The 25,042-nt window shown below is 37.2% G+C and overlaps 1 protein-coding gene across 1 annotated transcript in view; it reads left to right on the top strand.

Moving 5' to 3' along the window:
- The window catches only part of OTOGL (otogelin like), a 102,002-nt gene that overhangs the window by 17,045 nt on the left and 59,915 nt on the right, over positions 1-25,042 (top strand). The window contains exons 11-25 of the mRNA XM_074825887.1: positions 532-638; positions 1,328-1,453; positions 2,161-2,269; positions 2,521-2,567; positions 3,957-4,102; positions 5,514-5,637; positions 7,317-7,494; positions 8,441-8,565; positions 10,349-10,558; positions 11,346-11,511; positions 12,627-12,701; positions 13,844-13,896; positions 14,596-14,758; positions 17,936-18,043; positions 19,315-19,453. Of these exons, the coding sequence (XP_074681988.1) occupies positions 532-638; positions 1,328-1,453; positions 2,161-2,269; positions 2,521-2,567; positions 3,957-4,102; positions 5,514-5,637; positions 7,317-7,494; positions 8,441-8,565; positions 10,349-10,558; positions 11,346-11,511; positions 12,627-12,701; positions 13,844-13,896; positions 14,596-14,758; positions 17,936-18,043; positions 19,315-19,453 (1,876 nt within the window). The remainder of the gene's footprint in view (positions 1-531; positions 639-1,327; positions 1,454-2,160; positions 2,270-2,520; positions 2,568-3,956; positions 4,103-5,513; positions 5,638-7,316; positions 7,495-8,440; positions 8,566-10,348; positions 10,559-11,345; positions 11,512-12,626; positions 12,702-13,843; positions 13,897-14,595; positions 14,759-17,935; positions 18,044-19,314; positions 19,454-25,042) is intronic.

The raw sequence follows: 25,042 nt of genomic DNA, 5'->3' as shown, positions 1-25,042 counted from the left end.
CCCTGAGCCTGTCTACAGTTTTCAGAGAATAATACTTCTGGCTCTGGGCACTTCAGCACAAGGTCAGAATTACACCAACAGGGTTCTTCTCACCTAAGTTCAAGGGCTGATAGGCAACTGGAAACTTGAACTTGTTACTTGGACCAGAATGTCTTTTTTATCAGTGTAAGTCAGACTCTCCATGTCATGCACGAGGGAGAGGGCCTGAGACGTGGATCTTGAGACTGTTGAGTTGTCCATTGTCTTCAAGACAAGGTCATGTTTCTCTTTCACCACAAGCAGCATTTATCTTTTTTGTAATAAATTAGTGATATTGTTTATTGTGGTAAATTAAAATGTAGTAACTTTTTGTGAGATCAAATGATAGAAGCACAACAGCTTATTCAGTATAGCTCATTCCTTTTCATAATATTTTCACTGTGTGCCATTATGACTTCAGCTATGTGTGAAGTATCCTGTGCAGTGTCCCTTGGCAGAGATTTGTAGATGGGATTTGAGTTCCTTGACTACTGTCTTGTTTTATCATTTCAGAGTGGATGATGATGAAACATACTGCAGGGCAGTGACAGAGTACGCTAGAGCATGCTCTCACGCTGGGTCCCCAGTGCGGGACTGGAGGGATGACTTTCCTGCCTGTAGTAAGACTCTTTAATAAAGCATACAATATGACCTTTGAGATACTTCATGTATTCATTTCAAATAATTCCATCTTGACATTTGTCACTACAGGACTCAAAACTGTTACTGAAGTAGATCAGCCAGCTTCACTATTGCTAGCAAACAATGAAGTCAATGACTTGCTAGAGGAGTATTTTAATTCCATTATGATCTGATCTAGATCCATACAAAATTCATGTTTCCACAGATTGCTTGAAACATCATGTGTGCTCATCATATTCTAGGACAAAGAACAAACATCTGTGGAGATCTGATGTTGCCCCTCTTCCCAGATGACCTTTCACCCTCTACTGGCCCTATAACAGAATTAATACAGTTAATCCAGCTCCTTCTAGTTATCACCACCACCCATCAACTGCAGTTCAGTCTCATGCACAAGACTTTGAACTAGCTGAGACATGAGCACATGTTCCCCTGTCACGGAAACTATAACTTTTTTTGGAGGGGTGATGTAAGAATTTGACAAAGAAAGACTTAAATACTGGTGAGAGATTCACCACAGTTCATCATTTAAAACCTCTCCAAACAATCCATTGTACCTGATCTGAATAATTACAGTGCTGCACAACTGTTTACTTAGGAGAGAAGCATTCTCCAGTATGGAGAGAGAAATTTCACTAATGTTCAATGTACCATGTATTTTTATTAGCTGAGAAGTGTGAAGACAGCTTTGTACACCGTGACTGTATCAGTTGTTGTCCACCAACCTGCACATTTGAAAAAGATTGTCTTGGCAGCAACCTACACTGCTTAGATGGCTGTTACTGTCCAGATGGTAAGTACTGTCAATTTTGTGTGAAAAAATATGTGTAAAGCTAATATCCAACATCATAATAAAGTTGTCTAAATAGACTGTGCTTAAAGTTAAAGCTGAAAATACAAATATTGTAAATTCTGCCCTAGCTGTTGTTATTCTTACAGTGATTCTTCCTTCTGCTATGTTCTAAACATTTCTTTAGAGTACAAAGGTGGCTCAGAATGAAATATCAGTTAAAATCTGAAGCCACCACTAATACTTGCTACAGTAAGATATTGCATAGATTTAATCTACTTTATTTGAATTATTCCAAAGTCTACTGAAGTTTTGTTTGAACAGAATGTGTCTTGTGGTCTGTACATGAAAACAAACTTCCTAAACCTGTACTTGATAAAAATTAAGGACTATGACCAGTCCTGTTCTAGAAGGACTAAAGATTATGCGATCTCAGAATCTTTTCATTTTTGAGTCTGTACAGTTTTACATGCTTAAGGCAGACATTTTTCATAAAGCAACTATTCAGGATGACAACTGCTTTGAGAGAGCTTCACTATTCATCACACAGCTCTCTGCACTCTCTTGGTGACTCTTTTTGCAGGTTCCCAGTTAAGACTGGTGGGATCACCTTCTGGCAGATTTGAATGTTTGAGTCAGATGGGGGAAGAGCAGTGATCTGGAGTTTGTTAATTTATTTTTTATCTCATTATTAACTTCCCTCCCAATAGGTCTCATTATGGAAAATGGAACTTGTATCTCTGTGTCGAATTGTCCTTGTATTTATCATGGAACTGCCTTCCCTGTAGGCTCAAAAATTGAACAAGAATGTAGCAACTGGTATGTGAAAGCCTCATGTCTGTGTTTCCTCTCTCTGTGACTGCTGCCCATGGTTAGTTTATCGCTGTAGTCACACTTCCATTTTAAAGAATACTTAGTATCTATGTTTTACAGACTGAGCCCCGTGTACCACTAAATTATGTAATCTATTCTATGGAAAGGATGAGTTCAAGGCATATTAATGTCAAAGCTGATCTTTTTGCTGAAGATCAGAACACTGAATTTCTGTGTTTTGTGATTTTTCTTTTTAGTATTTGTATTGGTGGCCTTTGGAACTGCACTGATCATGATTGCCCAGGTATCTGTATTTCATTACTCTTTTCTCAGTGAACATAATGGATAAACTTTTCAGAAGACAACAGAATCAAATATGATCCAAGGGCTTGGGATGTTAATTTAAGAAGAAAGATTAAGCAGATGGATGTTGAGAGTAGCAGTGGGCCAGCTGGGGTGAAGCTATTAACTGCCTGATCATACTCATCTTACCTTTTCCCATTTGCTTCCCTAACTCAGTGTGTTACATCCACCTCTTGTTTTCTATCTCTGTTTATGCTCTATGTTGTTTGGGTCAGGCTGGTTATTTCCTCTGCCTGTTCAGTACCTATTCAAGTATAAGGATCTCCTCACTTCTAGGTGCAATTGTAATGCAAGTAATAAGAAAAACATCATTCTGATGCTCAGTGTGCTGTATTTTCTCCTTTATAACAGCAGTTCATGTCTGGATAATCATCCTTATCTTAAAAGATTACCTGTCTCTGTAATGGGTTATTCAGAGGGACATGGAGTAGCTGGGTAGTGAAACTCCCATAATAGTTCTGTATCTTAGACAAGATTATACTAGGAAACTTGTGAAAGAGACAATTTTTTACAAATTAAGGAACACCCTCTGAATGAAGTAATAAACAAGGCTTAAGAGTTACTAAGAAAGGCTTGAGAGAGTGGATCTGTAGTGTAAAGCAGTTGACACAGAACTGCTCCATATGTCTTGTGAGTGTTGTGTGTGCACGTGTGGGGTTAATTATGACTACTTTGGACTGGTCCTAGGGACTGTACATCTGTTTGTAGTGGGAGTGTAGCTTCCGCAGAGCACCTCCTGCACTAGTTACAGCCAAAATGAATCTAGTTCATGTGCTCTGACACTGCCTATGGTGTGAATGAAAGAGCAGTAAGTGGGGATGCACTGGAGACTTGTTTCAGCAGTGCACTCCTGCTCTGAACTGAAAAATGAATGTAGATGTTCCCTGAGGACAGACACCTGCAGCCTCTTCATGCCTGAGGTAACAAGCAGTGCCATAATACCTAGAAGGAAGGAGAAAGCAGCTTGTACTCTTTCACACTCAGTCATGCCAAAAGATGATGAGGAAGAAGATTCTAGGAAACTTCAGAGTTGTAATAAAGAGAAAACTCTTTTATATTTCAGAGAACTCGTGACTCAAGGCATCTCATATAGTTAGAACCAAAAGATGCTGCACATCAGCCTGTGCAATATGAGATGGTATCTGATGAAAATGGGTGTATATAACATTTTATTTACAAATGCTGTATTTGCTAGATAGATTAAAGTCAGCCTGGATTATGTGCTTAGAAATAAGGAGAAAGTTTCTTATTTATCTCTCTTCCATCATTTACAGAATAATGATACATTCTCATGCAAATGAACATTCTTGTTTATCCTTTTTCTCTCAAGCTGAGTGCTCCATCACAGGTAGCTCTCATTTCACAACATTTGATGGACGTCATTTTACCTTTCTTGGGATTTGCCAGTACATTTTGGTAAAAGGCACTGGGAAAAATAAATTCACAATCACTTTACAGAAAGCACCTTGTGGACAGGTAAGTCACATTTTTGTTGAACATTCAGAACAAACGTGTCCATCCATATTTCAGGCAATCTTGTATAGGTTCTACTGTAAACTATCAGGTTATGTTTAACAGAAAATACAAATTGAAACAGTTTTACAGATTTTTTGTAAGTGGTTGTATTGCTAGGTGTTGTGTTGCTCTTTGTAAAATCAGCTGCATTTTTAGAGGGATAAAGACTAAAGAGTTACTAATTTATGCACATTAACCAAGTATATACATCTTTGGTTATGGTACAAACAGATGTCTTAAGCTTTAGAAAAGCTCTTGCGGGCAGCACTGAACAGGTTTAATACGCTGCTAGTTAGGCAAGACATTTTTTTTTTTGGTAGCTTTAGATTGTTATTTGCTATGTTATAGCATATTTAATTTGTTGGAACAATGCCTTTTAGAAAACTATTCAAGAGACTAGCCACGACACATATTTGTTTGAAAGTATTTTGGCAGGTATCCAACAACAGGCTTTATGAATAGAGGTGATTATAAAAAGTACTTATCTGTGAGACTGGATTTAATGTTGTTATTAGTCACCTAGGGTCTCAGGAGAAGGAGCTCTGAGACTGTCACTCACAGCTGCCTGTGTGCTGAGGGGGGCCTCAAGCATGGAATGGTTGGTTAGGTAGCCACTGAGAGACAAGGATACTACTGGAAATGACCCTTAGCACAACTCTAGGCACCTTGGAAAGTTTCTGGGTGAAAACATAGGGGCCCTGGGGAGCACAAGATGTTTGGTTTAAGCTGGTTATGTGTCATCTTTTCTCCTGTACTTAGGTTCACAAATTCTGCCTGGATAGCACTCTGAAATGATGGGTGTGAGTTAGTTTATAAGTCACCATTTCCTGACAGTCAGATATTTATAAAGCATTGTAGTATAGTTCTGGAGAAATTATATCCTTTTGGTCTGGAGTAAGAGATCATGACTAAGTTTCAAGATGAGAAGCACCTTCATGTGTGCAATAGTTTCTTTCTGCTGCATTGCTGCATTTGGTCTCTAGTTGCACTAGCATGATATAGACAGTGTCACACTCTTGCTCAAACACTGGTTAACCCAACAATGAGGAGCACTCAGGGTGGCCATGAAAGTATGGCTGTTTGAACCCAGTATCAGTACTTGGGGCCCCCTGTCCACTTATTACTACTGCCATAATAGCTAAAATGCATTGTCCTGGCTTTTACATGCATATACAATGCTTTATTATGTTCTACATACGATTTCAGGTGCTCTGTTTAATGCTTCAAGTGATAGTTTACAATTGATTTACCTGATGAGAGTTCTGGTATTTCTTTTCTATACAACTGTTTTTTCCCATTTGTTTGTTTTTGCTTTCCATGGTAATATTAATGTCTTTGCCTGTTTCTGACGGTGAAACTTGTTTTCACTTAGAACTTTGACCACGCCTGCATTGAGTCTATAACACTAGTTCTTGAAGATGATGTGAGCAAACAAGTAACTCTCACGAGATATGGTCAAGTCCAAACTGGCCTTAACCAAGCTTTTAACCTTAATGGTAAGAAGTGCATGGAATATAATTTTACAAAAGTTCACATTCTTTCTTTTATATGCTCCAAAGCTTTTTAATAATATCTGTCTATGAAGAATGAATTTCTTCAAACGTAACTTATGAAATATACAGTCACTTCTTATAACCTTAATAATGGTTCTAGAAATGTACTATTTCAGCCCGTGAAATAGAGTCCTTCATTATGCCCTCATTTCTTTTGAAGGCTACCTTCTTATTTTGAAGACTACCTAGAAATTCCACTCATTTTGTTTGTGTTTAGCGGGGAGGAGGTAAGAAAAAGAAGGGAAGTGAAGAGAGGTTGGAAATCATCTTGATGCTGATGTTGAGGTCTAGCTTGATTAAAGCTTTTTGGAATAAATGGCACAGAATAGAATCCATGTGCTCTACAGAATCTACATTTCTTTCAGCACTGATTTATGCTGTGATTTCAGGCAGGTTACTTCATCTTTTTGGAAAGGACAGTAAAATAAATCAGCCTTAAAAGTATGTTATAACATTAAGCACTGAAGGAGGAAATAATATTGCTAAATTTTGTATCTTACAGTGATCAGTAGTAAATTCTTACCGGATTTTTTTTTCTTTCTGAAAGAGTAAAGTGGGCGTTCCCCTTTCATTTCCCAGTCTCTGGCAAAACAGAGTTTAGGGAGTTCTGTGCTGGTGCTTTCAGCTATGTCTTTTCTTCATTGAATTTGTCCAGTCACGGTTCTATTTTTGGCATTCACAGTTTCCTATGGCAATGAGTTTCATAGCTCAGTTATATTTTCAGCTATGTTGACAGTTCTGCTCTATAATTTAATTGATAATTTCACTTTGTGTCTTGAATCAGTCCCTAATCACTTTCTTGTCTTTCTACATAGTCTGTGACAAATATAATCTATCAATCACAAATATTTTGGTGTCACATTCTTGATAATTGGGTTTATCTAGTAAGTCTTATCAGCTAAGAACATCTTTAAGCATCACATAAGTATTTTATCTGTCTCTTCTCAGTTTATACATCTAAGTGTGTGTGTGTGCAGGCATAGAGGCTGATTGTGAAGGTAGATCTGCTTTAAGCCTGCAGCTGCAAGTAGCCCAACAATGTGCAGCAAATGAATGCTGTGACTGTGAAATTTCCATTTCCTCACATAATGGATTTGCTGGAGAGTAAAGCTGGGAATTTGATAGGGCCTTAGTTCACATACAGTCTAAGGAAGGAGCTATACTGATGTCATATCAATAGTAGTAAGAGAGAACCTTCTATCTAAAGATTGCAATACACTTTACAGACATCTGTTAATTAATCTTATAACATCTCTGGAGACTAAGAAACAAGTGGTTTCTTGTCTTGTCTTCTCATTGCCAGAGGCATGCTGTTGCGTTGCTTTCTTCTAAAAAAAAAAGAAATGAAAGAGTGGTTTCTGGGTAACTGACAGGTACAGAAAGGTGAGAGATTTTTTTACTGTCAACAGTAGTGGCAATTCCTGATTTGTGCTGCTGATGAAAAAGTTATGTAGTTTCATAAGTTCAGATGGAGAATGGGTGAGGTTATTTGGCTGCAGGTGAAGTTGTGCATAGTTTTTCATTTTATTTCTGAGTTTTCAAAATCTATTTTGTTTAAGGGGTAAACTAATACAGGCTGGATTTCAGTGACTTTGGTTTTCTTTTTCTTTTACTATGTGCAGGGGCTATTGAAATTCAGAATATATCTTCTTTCTTTGTTCAACTGAAAACTAGTTTTGGTTTGAAGATACTGTTTGCTAAAGATGGAGAGAGGATCTATGTCCAAGTTGATGTCAGCTGGAAGAGAAGAACATTAGGATTATGTGGAACGTACAATGGGAATTTGAGAGACGATTTTCTGTAAGTTGCATATTGCACATTTAGATTGTATTTAATAACAAGTGAAAAGTTTTGTTGAATGTAATCATCTGATTACTTAATTTAATTAACATGCTCATACTTTATTAAACTAACCAGTATAAAATCTCTTAATTAAAATGTTAGTCACTTTTAAAAATATGAAACTCTTAAATTTAGCTAAGTCATTCTAAGATGTTTAGCTAAGTAATTCTAGAAAACTACCATATTATTTATAGAAGTTATTGGATGATGATATTACTTGAATGCACTTTTTTTCCTCCCTGTTGCTCCCTTATCATCAGAGCAAATACATGAGCACTGACAAAAAGAGTGGATGATAATACCAGATCATCCCCACATGATTAACACTTACTACTGCTTGATTTTTTTTTTCCAACATCAATTTTTAATGGAAAAAAAATATAATTCTGAACGACAGGAAGAGTTTAATTAGAAGGACACACTTTCCTTATTCTTTATTTAATTTCCTCAAAAATTCCTCAAGCTATAATGTCACAAAACTTTTTCTAGCAATAATAAATGCTTTTGAAATACTTGGTGAAAAACAGTATCAAAATGCAGACAGCCTCCCTCTAGAACACTGAAATTAGCTAACAAGTCAAATTTTTGACATTTCACTGAATGTATGTACTTGAATAAAGGCCAAATTGTCCTTTCATTAATGCCTCCTTGAATCAATTTCACAGTACCTGAATAAAGCGTGAGGGCAGAATTTGAGTGTAAGAGAATTTTCGCATGAGTAAAGTATTGAGGAAAAAGCTTCACAAGCCCTCTCTTCTTTTATACCTCACAGATGGAAATTCTTTTGGCATGTTGAATGTTCAATGTGACTATGAATCTAAGGTTTTTTGATGTACTTGCATCCTTAACCATATAGTCCATAAGATCAGCAAGATGCTTGCAGTGTTGATCTTTTGCTTTCCAGTTCTCCAGCAGGGATGATAGAAGGGACCCCACAACTTCATGCCAATGCATGGAAGGTTTCCTCAGCTTGTTCTGTGCCTATCAATATTCCTGTGGTTGATCCCTGCAACATTAATCAGCAAAATGGTATGTTTTCACATGGAAATCTGGAGTTAGCTGTATTTTATTATTATGGGATATTTTTTCTCTATGAATGAGTTGCACATACATGTATTTCAACTTCAGTTTTAGATGTACGCTCTTTCTTTCCTTTTTATTTTTTTGGCAAAGACTGTTCTTTTCATATATTTAGCATGTAAAATGAAGTAAGTCCTTCGTAAATACATCTAGTTGATCATTTAATGCTGGGTGTACTGGCCATGATTCCTAAATTCTGCTGTCTAATAGACATGCAGAGTGTTAGGCAGAACACTTTCTGTAGTCCTGTAAATTATGCAAGTCAAGAGGAATGATGCGATGCAAGTTTGTAGATTGACAAAGTACAGGAGACAGTGTCTTGCTGAGTGTGTTCAGATCAAAAGTCCTGTCTCTCTGACTTCTCCATGCTTGTTACATGAAAAGTTTCTTTATCCTACATCTATGCTCTCTGGAACAAACTGATGAAAACAATCTGAGCTCTGTGGATTTGTTCAAATTCCTGAGTAAAGATTTACTTTTGGCCAGTTGACGTGCCTATGTTTTGCATTGAACTTTCACTGCCTCCTTCTTTCCATGTTGCCGTTTTTTTCAGTTAATGAAGACAATGGACAGACAGTAGTTACCAATTCTGTCAGAATTTAGCGTAATGTTTTTGATGTTTCAGACATAAGACCTCACTAAGGATGTGGGATTTGGCCATATTTAGAGCCTGTGGGAGCAAGCCTAGAATAACTATAAAACTTTAAGAATCTGGGGCATTCTAAGACTTTTTATGCCTTCAGCATTGGCTGTCTTCTAAAGCAGTACATCTTGGCCAAGTTTGCTCTCTCCAAGATACTTCATACCTCACCTTCAGTTCTGTGCTTCCTCAGTGAAGGTGGAGTTTGACATAAATGTAAGCTGCTTAGAGCAGGAGGGTGGACTACATAACCTGAAGTCCCTTCCAGCCTGAATTTTCCTGCGATCCTGTAATCATAACTGGAAAAAGCAGTCCCTGAGTAAGTAGTCCTGCCCTATGCTCCCACCTGTGCTGAGCCAGCACAAGCATTTTTCCAGGTCTGTGATGATCTTAATCTGGTGAAACTGAAAAAGAAATGATTGTTTGTTTGTTTACTTACTTTGTCAGGTTACTTTTCAACCAAGTCAAGTTCATTCCTTGAATCTAGTTTACTGAGAGACTCCAGAAATCCTTGTGTCAGTGTGTGCATGTGGGAATGAACAGGGAGGATGAAGGGTAGGGACACTCTTTTAGCAGCAAAATTGGCTTAAATATGATCCACACTATGGTGTTCCTGAGATATTCCACCGTTTGGGGTGGTAGTATGCTTCAGTGGTAGGAGGAGTGTCTGTTGGCACTAGAAGATATATGGCCAGCTTGGGACTTGCATGCCCTCGAGCTCCAGTTTGTAATTCTTCCTCAGTCCACCTGCCAAGAAGTATATGGCCATTGCTGATTTCAAAGCTAAGTGAAGCACCAAGTAGGAAAAAACATATTCCAAGCTCTAGAGGTCTCTTCTAACTAATTCTTTTGAGATATATTATTTTGCCATTTAAGTTTCCTGCACTACTAGAGGAAGGCATAGCTGTATTTATATAGTTCTTTTTATCTTAAGTGAAGTTTATTGTTGAGGGAGTAGTTACAATGTCAGTTTTAAACTATAGAACTTTGCAGAAAGACATTGTATACAAGTTTTTGTTGCACAACTGGCTGTTTGGTTTTAATGTTCTTAACTGTTATATTAAAATGGATCTGGCTAAAACCTTCTTTTAGCTGGGTATGCATCTCACTGTGATATCATCAACCAAGAAGTTTTTGCTCCCTGCCATGCCTACATCAGTCCAGGACTATACTACCACCTATGCCGCTTTGATGCATGCAAGTGTGGAAGCAGCTGTTTGTGTAATGCTCTGGCACACTATGCTTACGTCTGTGGCAAGCACGGGGTCATCATTGACTTCAGATCTCATATTTCTTACTGTGGTGAGTAATGTTGGCAGAATGGAGTATCTTTTAGAAATGTGTAAAATTCTACAAATCTCATTTGCTCTGCAAAATACAGGGATTGATGTTTTTTGCTGGAAACTAGAATTGTGCCATGGGCTAATGACATACTCAGGGGGGAACGCTAATAGCCTTTACATTAGGCATCTGAGTTGGGGACCCTGAGATGCCTCACAGGGGGTCCTGTCCCTTTCCGTTGGCTACAGAGAGAATTTAAATTTCTGACTTTGAACCCCTGAGTCATATGGAAGCGCCTATCAGGCTAAAGTAATCAGGGAGTGGCAGAAGCAGGGCTGTTCTCTAAGCAAAGGCAAGCCAGGGTGGTGGGGGCTCCCCAGAGCAGGCAAGGCAGGGTAGGTAGTGACTTGCCAAGTAGGATATAGCAATGATTTAAAACAAGGCATTTCTAAACCATGGAGTAATGCCTCAAGCCTAACTGGACCATTCTTCCTCTCTTGAAGCCTGAATTACTAGATAGACACACCCACCACACACACTTAACATACATAAAGAATAGACACTTCTTACAAAATAGACCATTCCAGCCAAGGAATCGTCTAACATAAACCCACCTGAATCTAAACATTTCTAACTTAAGAAATCAGTAAAAAAGCATATTTTCCTCATGCATTTTAACTCACCTCAGTGCAGCAAGAGACCATTTTGCTTTGCTGTTCTGCACTCCCATGATATATTGCTTTGTTTTCTAATGTTCACAATTTAAGAGTATGTTGTTCTCCCTTCTCTCTCCCTCTCTCTCCTCCAGCTGTGATGTGTCACAGTGGTATGCTTTATCATCAGTGCTCTTCTTTTTGTAAACACTCCTGTGCTTCGTTTTCTGTGGCAAATATCTGTGGTGATGACTGTGCAGAAGGATGTAATTGTCCTGATGGGAAATATTTTGAAGAGTCAGTCAACTTTTGCGTATCAATGTAAGTCATAAGAAAACAGAATATATGCGTAGGCAGATTTTCCTCTTTCCAGCAAGATTTAAAGTAGTTTTTCTGGTGTTTCTCTCAAGACGTAGATAACCTAAACAGGATAGCAAGCAATACATGAAGATTTCATATCATTTTGTACCAATCAATAGTGGGGCCTCATCTGCTACTGTGTGTGCAGCAAGCTACTTCACTTCAGAGAAGATATGTCACATTGCTTTAGAGAAGGGTGATGAAAATTTTTAATTAATGGGAAAGCATTTTCACATGAAAACCTTGTTTTTAACACTTAATAAAAAATGAGAAGGAATCTATGTAGTAGAAATCCATAAAGTCAGGGATAGTATGGAGAGTGTGATTAGGACTGTCTTTTTTCTGTCTCACAATGCAAACCCCTTCAGTTAAATGGAAGGAAACAGTCAAAGAAAGGAAATAATTTTTGTACATTGTGTACCAAAATTATACAGCTTACCACCATGGGGAGTTACTGAGTTCAGGTACTGAATTAAAAACTGTAATGAATGTTTATATAAGTTTCAAGATTATACAGAGTTATTGCTGTTCATTGCGACATATGTTTTGGAAAGATCAGGAAAGTTCATACTGTAGGGATAAAGACTGTTTCAGACTATTAAAGAGTGTGAGGTAACTTGGTATTCCCATAGTTTTGCATGGTTTCTAGGGAATTCTGTTGCTACTTCTATCCCATCTGGCTCTTATCACAGACAAAGTTAATGGATTTTGCTATGATAGTTCCTCTGCCCCATGATTTTGACAGTACTTTGAATGGGAAAAACATGTTGCCATACTACTCCCATAACTGTGAAGAAAAGCTTCTTTCTATAAGACTATTGCACAGAAACAGTAAATAAATAATGTGGAGACGAGGAAAATCCTGGCCTTGTTGAAGATGGCAGGAGTTTTGCCACTGACTTCATACAGTCAGAGTGTCATCCTTTAGGTTTTTCATTTAGAAGTATACTGTAAATATAAAAATTGAGTTAATAAATTATAAGGCCTACTTACCATAATAGCTTGATAAATGAATTGCTCTTAAATCCCATTTCATCTTGCTTTTGTGTCTACATGAATAAATATTCTTTTAACAGATCTGCCTGTCATTGTCATTACAAGGGCAAAGCCCTCCACCCTGGAGAAATCCTCCCAACGCCAACAGGCTCCTGGTAGGTTTGAGCGCCAAGAATTTTATCTTTCATGTATCACAGTCTGGATGTTACTCAAGAGCCTTGAGAATTTTTTCACCTAGAATGAAGGTCTATTGCATCAAGATTTTATTTTTGTTATACACTTAGTAAAAGAGAGACTAATATAAATTGGATTATGTACCTGCTTATTTTAACAACAGAATACCTGGAAAATTCTGTAAGCCAGGGACTAAAGAGTAACTCAAAACACACACACAGAGGTTGTAGTCCTGTTCTTAGACCTGGGGACATTATGATAGCAATATGAGGCTTGTTTTGGAAGAATAAATAATGTGATTCTATTTTGGAAAGTCTTTCAAACAAAGCCTTGCAGGGAGCTATATTTGTGTCATTTTGTATTATTAATTTATGACGGAATCCTGACCTCACTGAAATGAGTGGGGAAACCTCCCAGGTTTCCTGGTCAAACTTGTTCATTTTACAAGAAATGTTCTCAACCTGCTGATTTAAAATCATGTTTGTGACTTGAGTGTCAAGGCTGATTTTTGCTGAGGTTTTATATATTATAGTTGTTATAACTGAAGCTTGGTAATCATGTAGTTCAAGAGGTGAGAGTAGGAGCTACATTTTTTCTGCCATTGCTATGTCTCTGCATTGCATTATTTTTTTTCCACATTTTTTTAGAGGAAAATGAAAAAATGAGGACTGGGTTTATTGTGGAAAGTGTTTTTCTGCAATTCTGTATTTCATCATGAAAAGACCAAAGCCATGTATCCTAATGTCTGTGCAACAGGAAATTTGCGTACTCTATCCTTTCATATTCACCAAGGCAGATAAGATTTTCTGTTACACTGCCAGCATCCTGAATCATCTGGCTCTATATTCCCGCAGAGGCTGACATACCCAGCTTCCTTTTTATTTTAGTGAAAATTAGGCAATTAAATAGTACATAAACACCTTTGTTAGTTTGGGCCCTCATTACAGATCAGTGATTAGAAAACACCCACAAAATGTTGGTCAGAACTCATGCTTTCAGATCTTAATTCTAATTCTCCCCTTGATTTCTGTTTAAATGGAATTAATTTGTATTATCTTTTTTAACATTGTGGCTACAAAACATTTTCCCCTTGAATAAAGATGGGTTTGTTTTTCTTTTCCAGTCAGTGTTTGAATGGAACAGTGAAATGCATTGAAACCACTACAGAAAATACAGGTAATTTACAGTCTTGTCTCATATTACAGTTGCACAGAGAAAGTTTTTGACATTGAATAGTCATTTGATTTTCTCCTCATATGTATTTTCATTATGAGATACTTAATGTAATGACATATTTAAAATAGGAGGTTGGGAGCACAAGTCTTGGTCTTTTCTTTTTCCTTCTTCCATAGCACAAATTGTACTACTAAGTCACTTGGGAAATTAAAAAAATAAATAATTACATGTGAGGTGTAGGTCAATATGTTCTCACGGGAATACCTAAAATTAGGCTCACTATCCATGTTTAGGAAGCCTTATGGTCTTGATTTCTAGAAAGTAAATTTTTAATTAATTTCTAATAGATTTAGAAGGGATTTCAGTACACTGAAAATTATGCCACTTCTGAAGATTCTGTCTACCTAAGGCATTATTACTCCATCTTTCAGAATGGGCTGTGTATCAGAACCAGGGTACATAGATCCAGATGCTTAATATTAAGTTTTGGTCTATTTTTTTTACATTAAAACATATGTTAATTTTATATCTCTGTAATACAAATGAAGTTACAGACTTTTATTCAGATTGTATTCTTATGTATACTGTAATGTAGGCTAACTGTGCATTAAAATAAATAGATTGTGAACAAAACCAAATAGAAAACCTTCAGTGTAAAAGAAGGGTTGATCTCATTTAACCTGCATTTTGCATTTGAAGTTCACATATGCCCTGAAGGAAAAATCTACTATGACTGCAGATCTCCTGTGCCTGGATTACCAGCAGCGGGTGTGAATTGCGTGATCTCTTGTGCAAACCTTGCCATGAACTTCTCCTGTGTCCCCTCACCACCCTGTGCAAGTGGCTGCATTTGCCCCCCTGGGTAAGCTTTGGCAGAACAACCTTGAGCACAAGCCATATACATATTTTTCACAGTTTAACTGCATATTTTTTTGCTTGGTTTTTAAATTCCAGTGGTATCAAACCTCTGAAGCTATTGTTCTATAAATTTTTGCAGATATGCAGTCTGCAAGAGGCTAACTCTTTGTCTCTGAAAGCCCTTTTCACCTTTCTGCTGGTGTGAGGCTCCATGCTATAATGCTTCCTCAGTCGGAGTCCCTCAGTTTCTCCATCCTGAGACTATGATTTCACTATCCCATGAGATATCCAGCTTGCTACCAGTCTGATTGGCTGGTATTTGGGGGTCTCTGGGCAGGAGATGACTCACACCACTTGCACAGTGTAGTTTATTTGAGTGTAAAAGCAAACATGACAAAAAATCGTAATGTAAACCATCTGTGTTCCTGCTTACTGCCCAGGTGATTGTCTCACCTAGACTTCTATTCAGGCTTACAGGACTGATGCCCAAGCTGGGGCAAGGAGGTGAGGGGTGCATCATGGATCCTGCCCTCTCCCCCTTCATTCTCTCTCCTTTCTGAACTCAGACAAAGTATTTGTTTTCTCAGCTCATATATTTGTATTTGGTGCCCAGAAACAGTCTGCTGAGCTTTGCAGGGGCCAAATCAAAGTACAAAATCTAAAAGCATATGTTGTGAAGTTTCTGACAGGATCAACCACCACTCCCTCAATCTGTTTCCATTCCCTCCCCTGATACTTGTTGCGCGCACTTTCAGATTTAAAGAATCAAATATGCTGTGCCAATTGCAACAATTTGACCTCAGGTGGAGTGTTCCCTGTTTTTTCCCAACGTTTGATTTTATTTCACTGTATGTGTAGCCAGTAGTCCCCTGACAGTGTATCTGTTGTGCACAGATCAGAGTGTAATAAGACTGCTATAATTCCTGACAGATTTCAGGCATAGCTATTTAAGATTTCACTAGTTGTTCTTGCCTGATATTCTGTAGTCCTCTAAAACGTCTGCCTGAACTGAGAAGTTACCTGTCAAGACCATTAGTGTTATAGGAATAAACAATTATTTTTAACACAAAAATGCATGAATACGTAAAAGGTATCATATAAATACGAGTAAATTTTTACTGAAACTTCACCATGGTATTTCCATGAACTTAAACTAACAGCATTGTCATGAAAGTTCATTTGAAAATGTGAAATAATTAAAATATAAATTAAAAAACAGAGCTAAAGCTCTATTCTCACAGTCAAGTAGTATTACACCATTTCAAATTGCATGTGTTACTTGATTATTTTCTGAATGATAAACTGTAAAAAGGGGTACAGACAAGCCAAATTCCAAGTTTCAGTCAAATAATGGGGTAAAACACATGAATTATTTTGTTAATAAACACTTATTTTTCTATTAGATAGAAAAGTAAATGTGTAATTTTTAGTGCAGTTAGTACCATTATCAGTGTTAAATTGTATTTCTGGAACCATTATGCCTTTCAGGCTTATGGTTCCAAGAAGTGAGTATGGCTTTTAACTAGGAAGTGGCCAGCTGGGTTGTCTTAAAAACTGACTTCAGAAGTTCTCTTTTTTATACAAGAAAATGTTAAGCATATACCTCACGATATTAAACCTATGTGGACAAGTCATGAAAGACTTGTTATGAGAAGTTTCACTGTTATGTCATTTTTTTATTCTCTTAAGATGCTGTTCTTCTCTTTGGTTCTCCTTTCCCACCTTATTTCTATGAATACCCACTGTTTGATTCAATGACCTAACCTTTTGGGGTGGAATATTAAATTGTCCTGGAGACTGGAACGTTATTCTAGCATCTTGGGTGTTTATGGGGCTCACAAAGTAAAGCAGCTTGTGTGTGGCATTGAAACCCTTTCCTTTGGGTTTCAACCCATGACAGGATGGATTCTAGTATGCAAAAAATAGTCCTCTTAAAGTAAAAATGGTTTACATTTTCTATTGTTCTATTCTTGCACGACAGCTTTTACTTCTTTTAGTCAGTAGTTAAAGAGGTGACAATACGAAACACTGAAAGTCTCTGGTATGCTATAACAATTGAATAGAATAGCTCAAAATTTCATGAGGAAATGAGCTAAAAATGACAGTAGATTAATCACCCGAAGATACACTGAAAGTCACTCTAACACTGAGCTGGAGGTATAAGAGGATAAGTTGAATTACAGAAGTGTGAAAGAGTAGTATGGAAAGGGAACTCATGGGGCTAAATTATGCTCCTGTCCTTAGGTAGCATCAGCAATACCTATGTTATTCTTGGCAGATTTTTAATCTCCATTAACAGAGACTTGACCTTCCCAAGCCAACCATTCTAGAACTTTCCTATCTTTGATCATTTTTCTGAACACTTGACTCTTTTACTTAAAACCAGTTAATTTTTAATGAATCAGTAATTATGGGGAAAAAAACCTCTAATCTATGTATTCCTTTTAACCTCAAGTGAAGCAGTCTCAAGATCATACTTCAAAAACACCTCTCAACCATGTGTTGCAATTACAGCTGCAGGAATTGCTCCCCTAAAGAGCAGCATTGGGAGTGTCAGTAACATTTTTTTAAAAAGTTAATGTTGCTGAGCAGATGGAAATGAGGAGATAGCAAAAAGTGGTTAACCACATCTCCAGGTCACTTATTCATGATCTTGTTAGATTTGCTGCCTTTTGCATTAAATGCTGCTTTTTTTTGTCTTAACTTTGTTAGTTGTTTTCACTTTCCCGGGGTAGGCAGGTAACTTCCACCACTGTCTTTTGTAAATTGTTTCTTTTGTTCTGCTAACTCTGCAACAGCTGCCATAGCCCAGCTCACTATCTTGTGCTCAGAAGAGGATGGTTGCTGCTCTGCGCAGAGGTCTCTGCAGATAATACACAGATGCTCTGCAGTTTGCAGGGAGGAGTACCTACACTACCTGTGCTCTTGCATAGGAGCTGCTGCCCCACACAAACATGCCCCTTTCGAGGTAGGAGAGCTGCAGCTGTGAGCTTCACAAGGTCTCCAGCTGCGCGCAGTGGAGTTCATTTGATTCAGACAGCTTTTGCTGCTGAAACAATTGTCCTGGCTGGATGGGAGACGGGCTGCCCTTGGCAGGGTTTAGACCATACACTACACATTCAGTTATGTTGAGCTACTTGTGAATTTTTGCTTTCATCTTAAGAATTCTTTTGTTTTGAAGGATGGCTGAGCATAGAGGGAAATGTTATATTCCTGACAGTTGTCCATGCACCTGGAAAGACAGGGAGTTTCTGTCAGGAGAAGTGATAGCTACACCATGTTATACCTGGTGAGTGACATGCATTTTGTATACTTGCAAATCATCTGGGTCTAGCCACGAGGTGAAACTGATACAGAAAATGTTTCGAGTGCATTGAAAATCAGAAATGTATATGCTTGTTTATAGACAATTACAGGGTATTTCTTTTATTAGGCTCACTAACAGACTTGGAAGAGTAGGCAGACTTTTGAGTAAGTGCTTCTTCAGGTCTGAAAAGGAAGCCGAAGATATCCAAGTTAAAAAGCAGTCAAGAACAAATGCTTGATTCCACACATACCAGTTAATCTCTGAAAGAAAAGACATTTGGAATTTTGGAGAATAGAATATCATGAAAGACAACCAAGGAGAAAAAACCGAAAACTTAACTGTATGACAGTGGTAAATAGTCTGCTCCCATGGGAACTGGACTGTTTGCAGTGTTAGTTACCAGTCAGCATGAGCGACGGTATAGGAAGATGATGGGCAATAAAAAAAAAAAGAAGAAATAGAAAAGTATTAAAATTGGAAAATGAGCCAGCACCCAGTATCTTTTTCAAGGAGCCTTACCTAACCAATATTGATGCAAAACAGTTTTTCAGCCATTATAATTTGCTAGCCAAAATATCTATCTTAAGTGTATATTTAATAACAATAATAAAAAGTTTGGCATGGCATCTTTTAATCAGTTAAAAACTCAACTGGCAAATCAACTGAGCCCATACACTTACACAAGCAAAACTAGAGGCTGTCAGTACTACCTTCATACAAATTCATGTCAGTCACTGAATGTAGCTGACAGGAAAAGTAATCCAGCAAAATATCAGCATTTATTTCTTAAACTCATTCTGTACCTGTCTGATACCCTGAAATCTTACAGGTAGCAACTGGAGGTCTTTACATTGAATATATGCATTTTTTTATCAAAATTTCTTGAGAAAAAATATAATATTGATGTTTTATGAATGAGCATGTTGTGGCATGGTGTCTTATCTGCACTGGAGGCAGTGATGGAAATATTTGCATAAGCCATAAAAATGTCAAGATTTTGCATTCATTTCTTATGCATTTTTATTGTACATATATACTGATGGCAAAATGCTTAACACTTTTCTGCCATGGCATCACCAATAACTTCAGAAGCAATCCACAGAATAGCTCTGTGTTTCAAGGTCTGAGAATTTTCTTCCTTTCATGAATTTCTGTATGACTTGAAATAAAGAACTTAAGAAAGCTTTTTTCTTGAAAATAAAAAGAAAATGACCCTACTATGAGAAGATACTGATTGTTAATTTTCCTTACAGTGTTTGTCGGAGAGGGATATTCAATTGCACTAGTTACCCCTGTCCTGCTGTATGCACTATTTATGGAGATCGACATTATTACACCTTTGACGGATTGGAGTATGATTATGTCAGTGACTGCCAAGCTTATCTGCTAAAGGTAGGAGGATTGTTCATACATTTTCATGTGTCCAAATGAAACTTTCTGTGAGAGGGCAAGTATTTTGAACACCAGGAGATGATCTATATAGAACATTAAGAAAACAGGTGCAGAACAGATGTGTCCAAAAAGAAGAATCTGTACATGACATTTTATGCTCAGCCATTTGAAAATGGTACATGGGTGTGTCCTTACATATCTATGTGGTCTAGAGAAAAGTAGAAAACAATGTTTTCTATTGTACCTTAACCATGCTTTCATCACAATGAGCAAAGAATGACACTCTAGAAACTGTTCTAGAACTAGGTATATGCTATAGATTTATTTAATAATTATCTATAAACTCTGCTTGGCAGAGGGTTAATGATGACCTCGGAGGCTGCTTGGAATCCTTCTTGAATGTGATCTGCATCATATCTGGAATGTGTGTGTATAATAATATCAAACACAATGATTTCATAATTCAACAACAAAATCCTTCATTGAGATTGTCTGGCAGCTACATGCTGATGTTCCTCATAGCACACATTTACATTACATTGCTAGCCTTTTTTGTTTAAAAATACCATTACTGACATTTAGAAATATATTCTATTACTAACAACAGTATTGTTCATTATCATTGTTGCTATTATTAAGGCTAAGAGTCTGTCTTCTGAGTTATAGTAATGTGTTTAGAAGAACATTCATTTTCTGTCAACCCTGACTGTCTAAACTTAAGAAAAAGCATGGTTTCTCAACAAGGACTACTGCAAATAGTTTTTCATGTGTGCTTTAGTAGAGTATTCACAGCTGTGAAATAAAATAGATCAGTTCCAGATTTTTTTCTTTGTTAAAAAAAAGAGAGGTTTAGTAAGGATAATAAGAATACCTCATAGCAAACTCCTGGCATGTATAATGTTGTCTCATAAAAGAACTCTTACTCTTAGAGGTATATGAACCTTTGCACAAACCTTCCTCCTTTAAGATGCAAAAAATAGGTGTTACTTTACCTGTAAAAACATCTTGCCTGTATGATGAGGTGGAATGGTGGGTTGTCAGTTTTTAATTCTTATGCCATCCAGCCAGAGAGATGTGTAAGGAAAATCCATGCTGCTTTTTCAAACTTTAGTATGATACTAGAATGTTCTGCTTTCACAATCAAATGTCACTTGCCACTCTACTGCAAGTATTTGGAGTACAAGAATAAAGTTGGCAGCCACATAATTAAGGCATGTGGCACACTGCCAACAGGCCTTTTTTCCTTCAGGTGAACATGATGACACAAATGACGAAAATGCTGCTGATGTAGATCTCCTTTTCAGACTTTTCAGGATTTTTTCAGCTTTTCAAACTGTTTTTTTTTTTTCCTCAAACTTAGCTAATGTGAGAAAGCATGGCCTAATTTGTTCATAATTTTTCTTTCCTCTTCAGTATATGGAAAACTTTCATGATCTGTATTGAAGGACTGTTTATTTCAAATTAGGCACTGCATAATTATGTCTGGAACAGATGATGTATCTGTGGGCTCATTTTTGACCGTGAAGTTTTTGGCGAAGTTTTAGGGGGAAGAAAAAAGAAACAAAGGATGGGATCATACAGTAGATGCCTAAGGGCTTTGAGGGAACTAAAACACAGAACTGATGAACTACATGATGTGCAATCCTGGAATCAGAGGAATGGAAGATTGCAGTATAACCAAATATTTTAAAAGGACTCCATGGCTGAATTTGGCAGGAACAGACCAATATGTCTGATTTATATGTGAAGGAAATTAATAGAAGTTATAATAAAGAAAATTACAATTGGGGAAGAGTTGAACTTGGTTTTTTTGTAAAATAAATTAATGCATGATAAATCTTCTGAGTTATTCCATGAAGACAACAAACATGGATGAGGATGATCAGGTCAATATGTAGGTTTTCTAGCTTAAAGACCTTTTGGAGACAGATTTCAACAGATATTTTTTAGAGACTAGTCTCTCATAGGATGAGAAAGGAGGCACGAATTAAAAGTTAGGAGTTAAAAGATAGGAATAAATGGCCTTTTTTTAGAATGGAGAACTCCAGCTGACATCCCACAAGGATGCATGCTGAGACCTGCGTTCAGCATCTTCAGAAGCAATTTTGGAAAGGTAATATGAGGATTGAGGTGAAGTATGCTATTGGTAAAGAATCAGTCTGAACAGCTGAAACAAAGATGGACCGCCAAAAGGTTCAGAAGATCTTATGGCAGAAAACACTGCATGATAAAATGGAGGATGAAATTCAACAATGAAATATGCAAATCAGTGAACAGAAAAAATAACTGTAACTATGCTTGTGGGATGTGACAATGCTACCATGAAGATAGGCGCTAAATTAGATACTACTATTCAGGAATGGAATTTTATGTGAGAAAGATATTTAAAACAGTTGTAATTGGCATCTTCCTAGTGGCAGCCTGAGTGATAATCCGAAGTGTCCTCCATTCTCCAATTTCACATAGACTTTTATTTGCATGTACACAGTTACACCACAGTTGTAGCACATACATGTATGTAGTTGTACCACATACTGATGTGGTTAAACTACATTATATGTGCAGACATGATAGTATGATGAGGCTGCTGGTTTTTGAAATACCTTTGTTGTTCCTAGAGCAGAGGTTTCCATGGCTGTCTTTTTATAATCATCCTCCCCTATATTGTGGCCATGTGCAGTGACATTTTTTAATAGTAGTATCAGAGTAATATAAGTCATCTCCTTCGAGCTACTCTTTGTTCAGAAGATATGCAAGACAGCCCTGACTCTTATAGCCTGTTATTCAAATAAACAAGCCAGATGAAAGGTGGGAAATTATATGTAGTTGCAAAAGTTTAAATGCCTTGACTAACACCTTGGCAGGCACAGCTGTCCAGGGCAGACTTGTCACTACGCTACCTGTTCTACAAACCAGCATTTTTATATTTTTTAAACTTAAATCATAGAATCATAGAACAGTTTGGGTTGGAAGGGACCTTTAAAGATCATCCAGTCCAACCTCCCTGCCATGGGGAGGATGTGCTGTGTGCTTCATGTTCCCCACCTGTAAGGTATTACAGAACATCATAGATTGGATAGTTGCTAGTACAAAATCCATTGACTTAATAGTAGTTCACAGTGCTGTTACAAGGCAGATTTTTTTGTGTAACACATAAAAGGCTCACCAAACACCTGAAAACGAAACACCTGAAGTGGTTGTAATATTGTATATACAACACTGTAATAATGTCCTTTCTCTTTTACTGATCTTTTTCCTGTGAGAAGTAGACTGCTTTGTCTCTGCTATCTTATATATTCTAAACAAAGGTGTTGTAGCAGTGCAATAAAGGAAATGATAGCTACAATAAATTTGTTGGCATACTAGTTCTTCCCAGATGTAAAACTGAGCCCAAGAATTATAGTCTGAATCCCATGTTCCCAGAGGCATGATAATGCATTATTCCTATCCATGCTACCAGCCCTCCCTGTTTGATTTGGCTGTTATCCCCCCTAAATGTGATCTGTTCGAATAGGTCTTTAATTTGTCACTGTATTGCACTGTACCAAACAAAGAAGTCATCCTTACCTTTTACTATGTTTTTAATAAGGAGCTCTTGTGCTCTTAGGGGAGAAAAATCAAGTATCAACTTTCAGCCAATTATGAAACTTCAAACTTTGTTTTAAACATCAGTACCATCTGTCTGGCCTTTTTGTTTAAGGTGAGAGTAGGTGTATGAAAAAGTCCTTTATAACTAGTGCAACAGATATATCCATTGGTCAGAAAATGACCAAAAAGTTTTAACGCAGCAATTAAAAAAATTAGGGCAGTAATATCTCATGAAATGATAACTTAATCTTTTCAAGGAATTAGGAGTTACATTACACACTGAGAAGTCCCTGCATGGATAAATAACATTCCCAGAGAAGACATCAATATTTGCTTCTAAGATTTTAAAACCTCAGTAATTTCAAAGGAAAAAAAGAAAAATCTTAGCAGACCAACTCATTTAAGTTTTATCAATGTAGATCATGTAAACATTTTAGCTAATGTGAATATTGATTAATTTAAGCCAACCACTTTCTTAATTAAAAAGGTTTAAATAGCTTGCTGTCTTCCATTTTCTTGCTTACCTTCTGTCTTTGACAATGCTATGTTCTTTCCCTAACAAAATGATGTTATTTTTCTAGAAAACTTTTACTGCATGTTATTTGTACTTGTGGTCTATTTCTTCAACTTGTCTGTTTCATAGACTTCTGCTTTTATAGTAAAATTGCCGTCTATCACACGTGTTGGCCTTTTTCTAGCTTTGTGGTGATTTTCAGTCCTGCAGTTCCGTGAATTTATTATGGCTTATAGGGTCAGTGGCCTTGGAACCCCTCAGATTTATTCTCTTCTGAGAAGCAGAATTACTGGTTTGGGGGAGTCTCCAAGCAAGAATTTAGAGGGATAGCCTACCCATCAGAATATCCTGAATGAGAGGGAGCTCTGTTGTAATGCTTATCTGCCTTTAAAAAAAAACCCAAAACAACCCACCGAAATCTTTCTATTAACTTCAGTAGGTTGTCAGTAAGGTCCCAAAGCCAAGAAAAGGAAGGACTGTTTTATTCCTGTATCCTGAAAGATGGAGGTCAGCAGAATGAAGCCCTCATCCTCAAGTATTCACATTTTATGGATTAGTCCTAACTTTAAAGTATGTGATAAAAATATTTTCAGTTCTTTTCATTTGACATTGGGAGTTTGGCCATTTTAAAGTCACCTTTTTAATCTTTTTGAGGCAACCATGAAGGCTCTTTTAAAGCCAAAGTTATCACCAGTTTTAGTGTGTTGGAGGATCATGAAAACAACATCCAGACATTTGATCAAATAACTGAATTGTTATGCCAATTAGAAACGCAGATGTAACTCTTTGGGTCAGGAGACACCACAAGAGAGCCTATTTATTAAGGCAGAGGTTCTTTTAACAAAACATGCATGATCTGGTGAACCAGTACTACAGTTTCCCAAATGATTATCCTATTGATGAGTAGTCCCCAGTGTTAGATATCTGGTCTGCCCTGGGGAATACAGTAAGGGACCTCTTTTCTTGCATACCCCTTCTTTTGTAACTTGAGGCAAGTTCAAAGTGCTTAGTTTATGATGGTTTTATTAGAGTGCTTAATACAGAAGTTGGTTGATGCACTGACAATCTTTTACTCATTACTTGCTCATTTATTTATCCTGATTGGTAAATTTGTTAAATGATGACTGGGCATAGGCTAGAGCAATCACACACAAAGCAACAGTTCTTCAATTACTCATTTGTCACATCCGAGGAGGCAGAAGTATCCTTTACCCCATTTCCCCTTATTTATTGAATATCTTTAATTTTTTTGTGCAGATCTTTTCAATGTCATTTGTGCCAGGTAGCCAGTCTGTAGATCCATGAAGCTGGCAAACCTATAGAATGAAATAGTATTTTGCATGGTCTCTCTCATAGCCTGTTTGTAAAATCAGTACATTCTGCTTGCTGCTAGTCACCCTATGGAGGACTCAAGCTGCAAGTTCATGGTTAACCAACATTGTCAAGCTGGCTGTTCATAGTTAAGACAAATATTTTCTTTTAATAGA

This window comes from Strix aluco, chromosome 5 (assembly GCF_031877795.1).
Source record: "Strix aluco isolate bStrAlu1 chromosome 5, bStrAlu1.hap1, whole genome shotgun sequence".
In the NCBI taxonomy this organism is placed as follows: Eukaryota; Metazoa; Chordata; class Aves; order Strigiformes; family Strigidae; genus Strix; species Strix aluco.
This window is presented reverse-complemented; position numbering and strand designations above follow the sequence as displayed.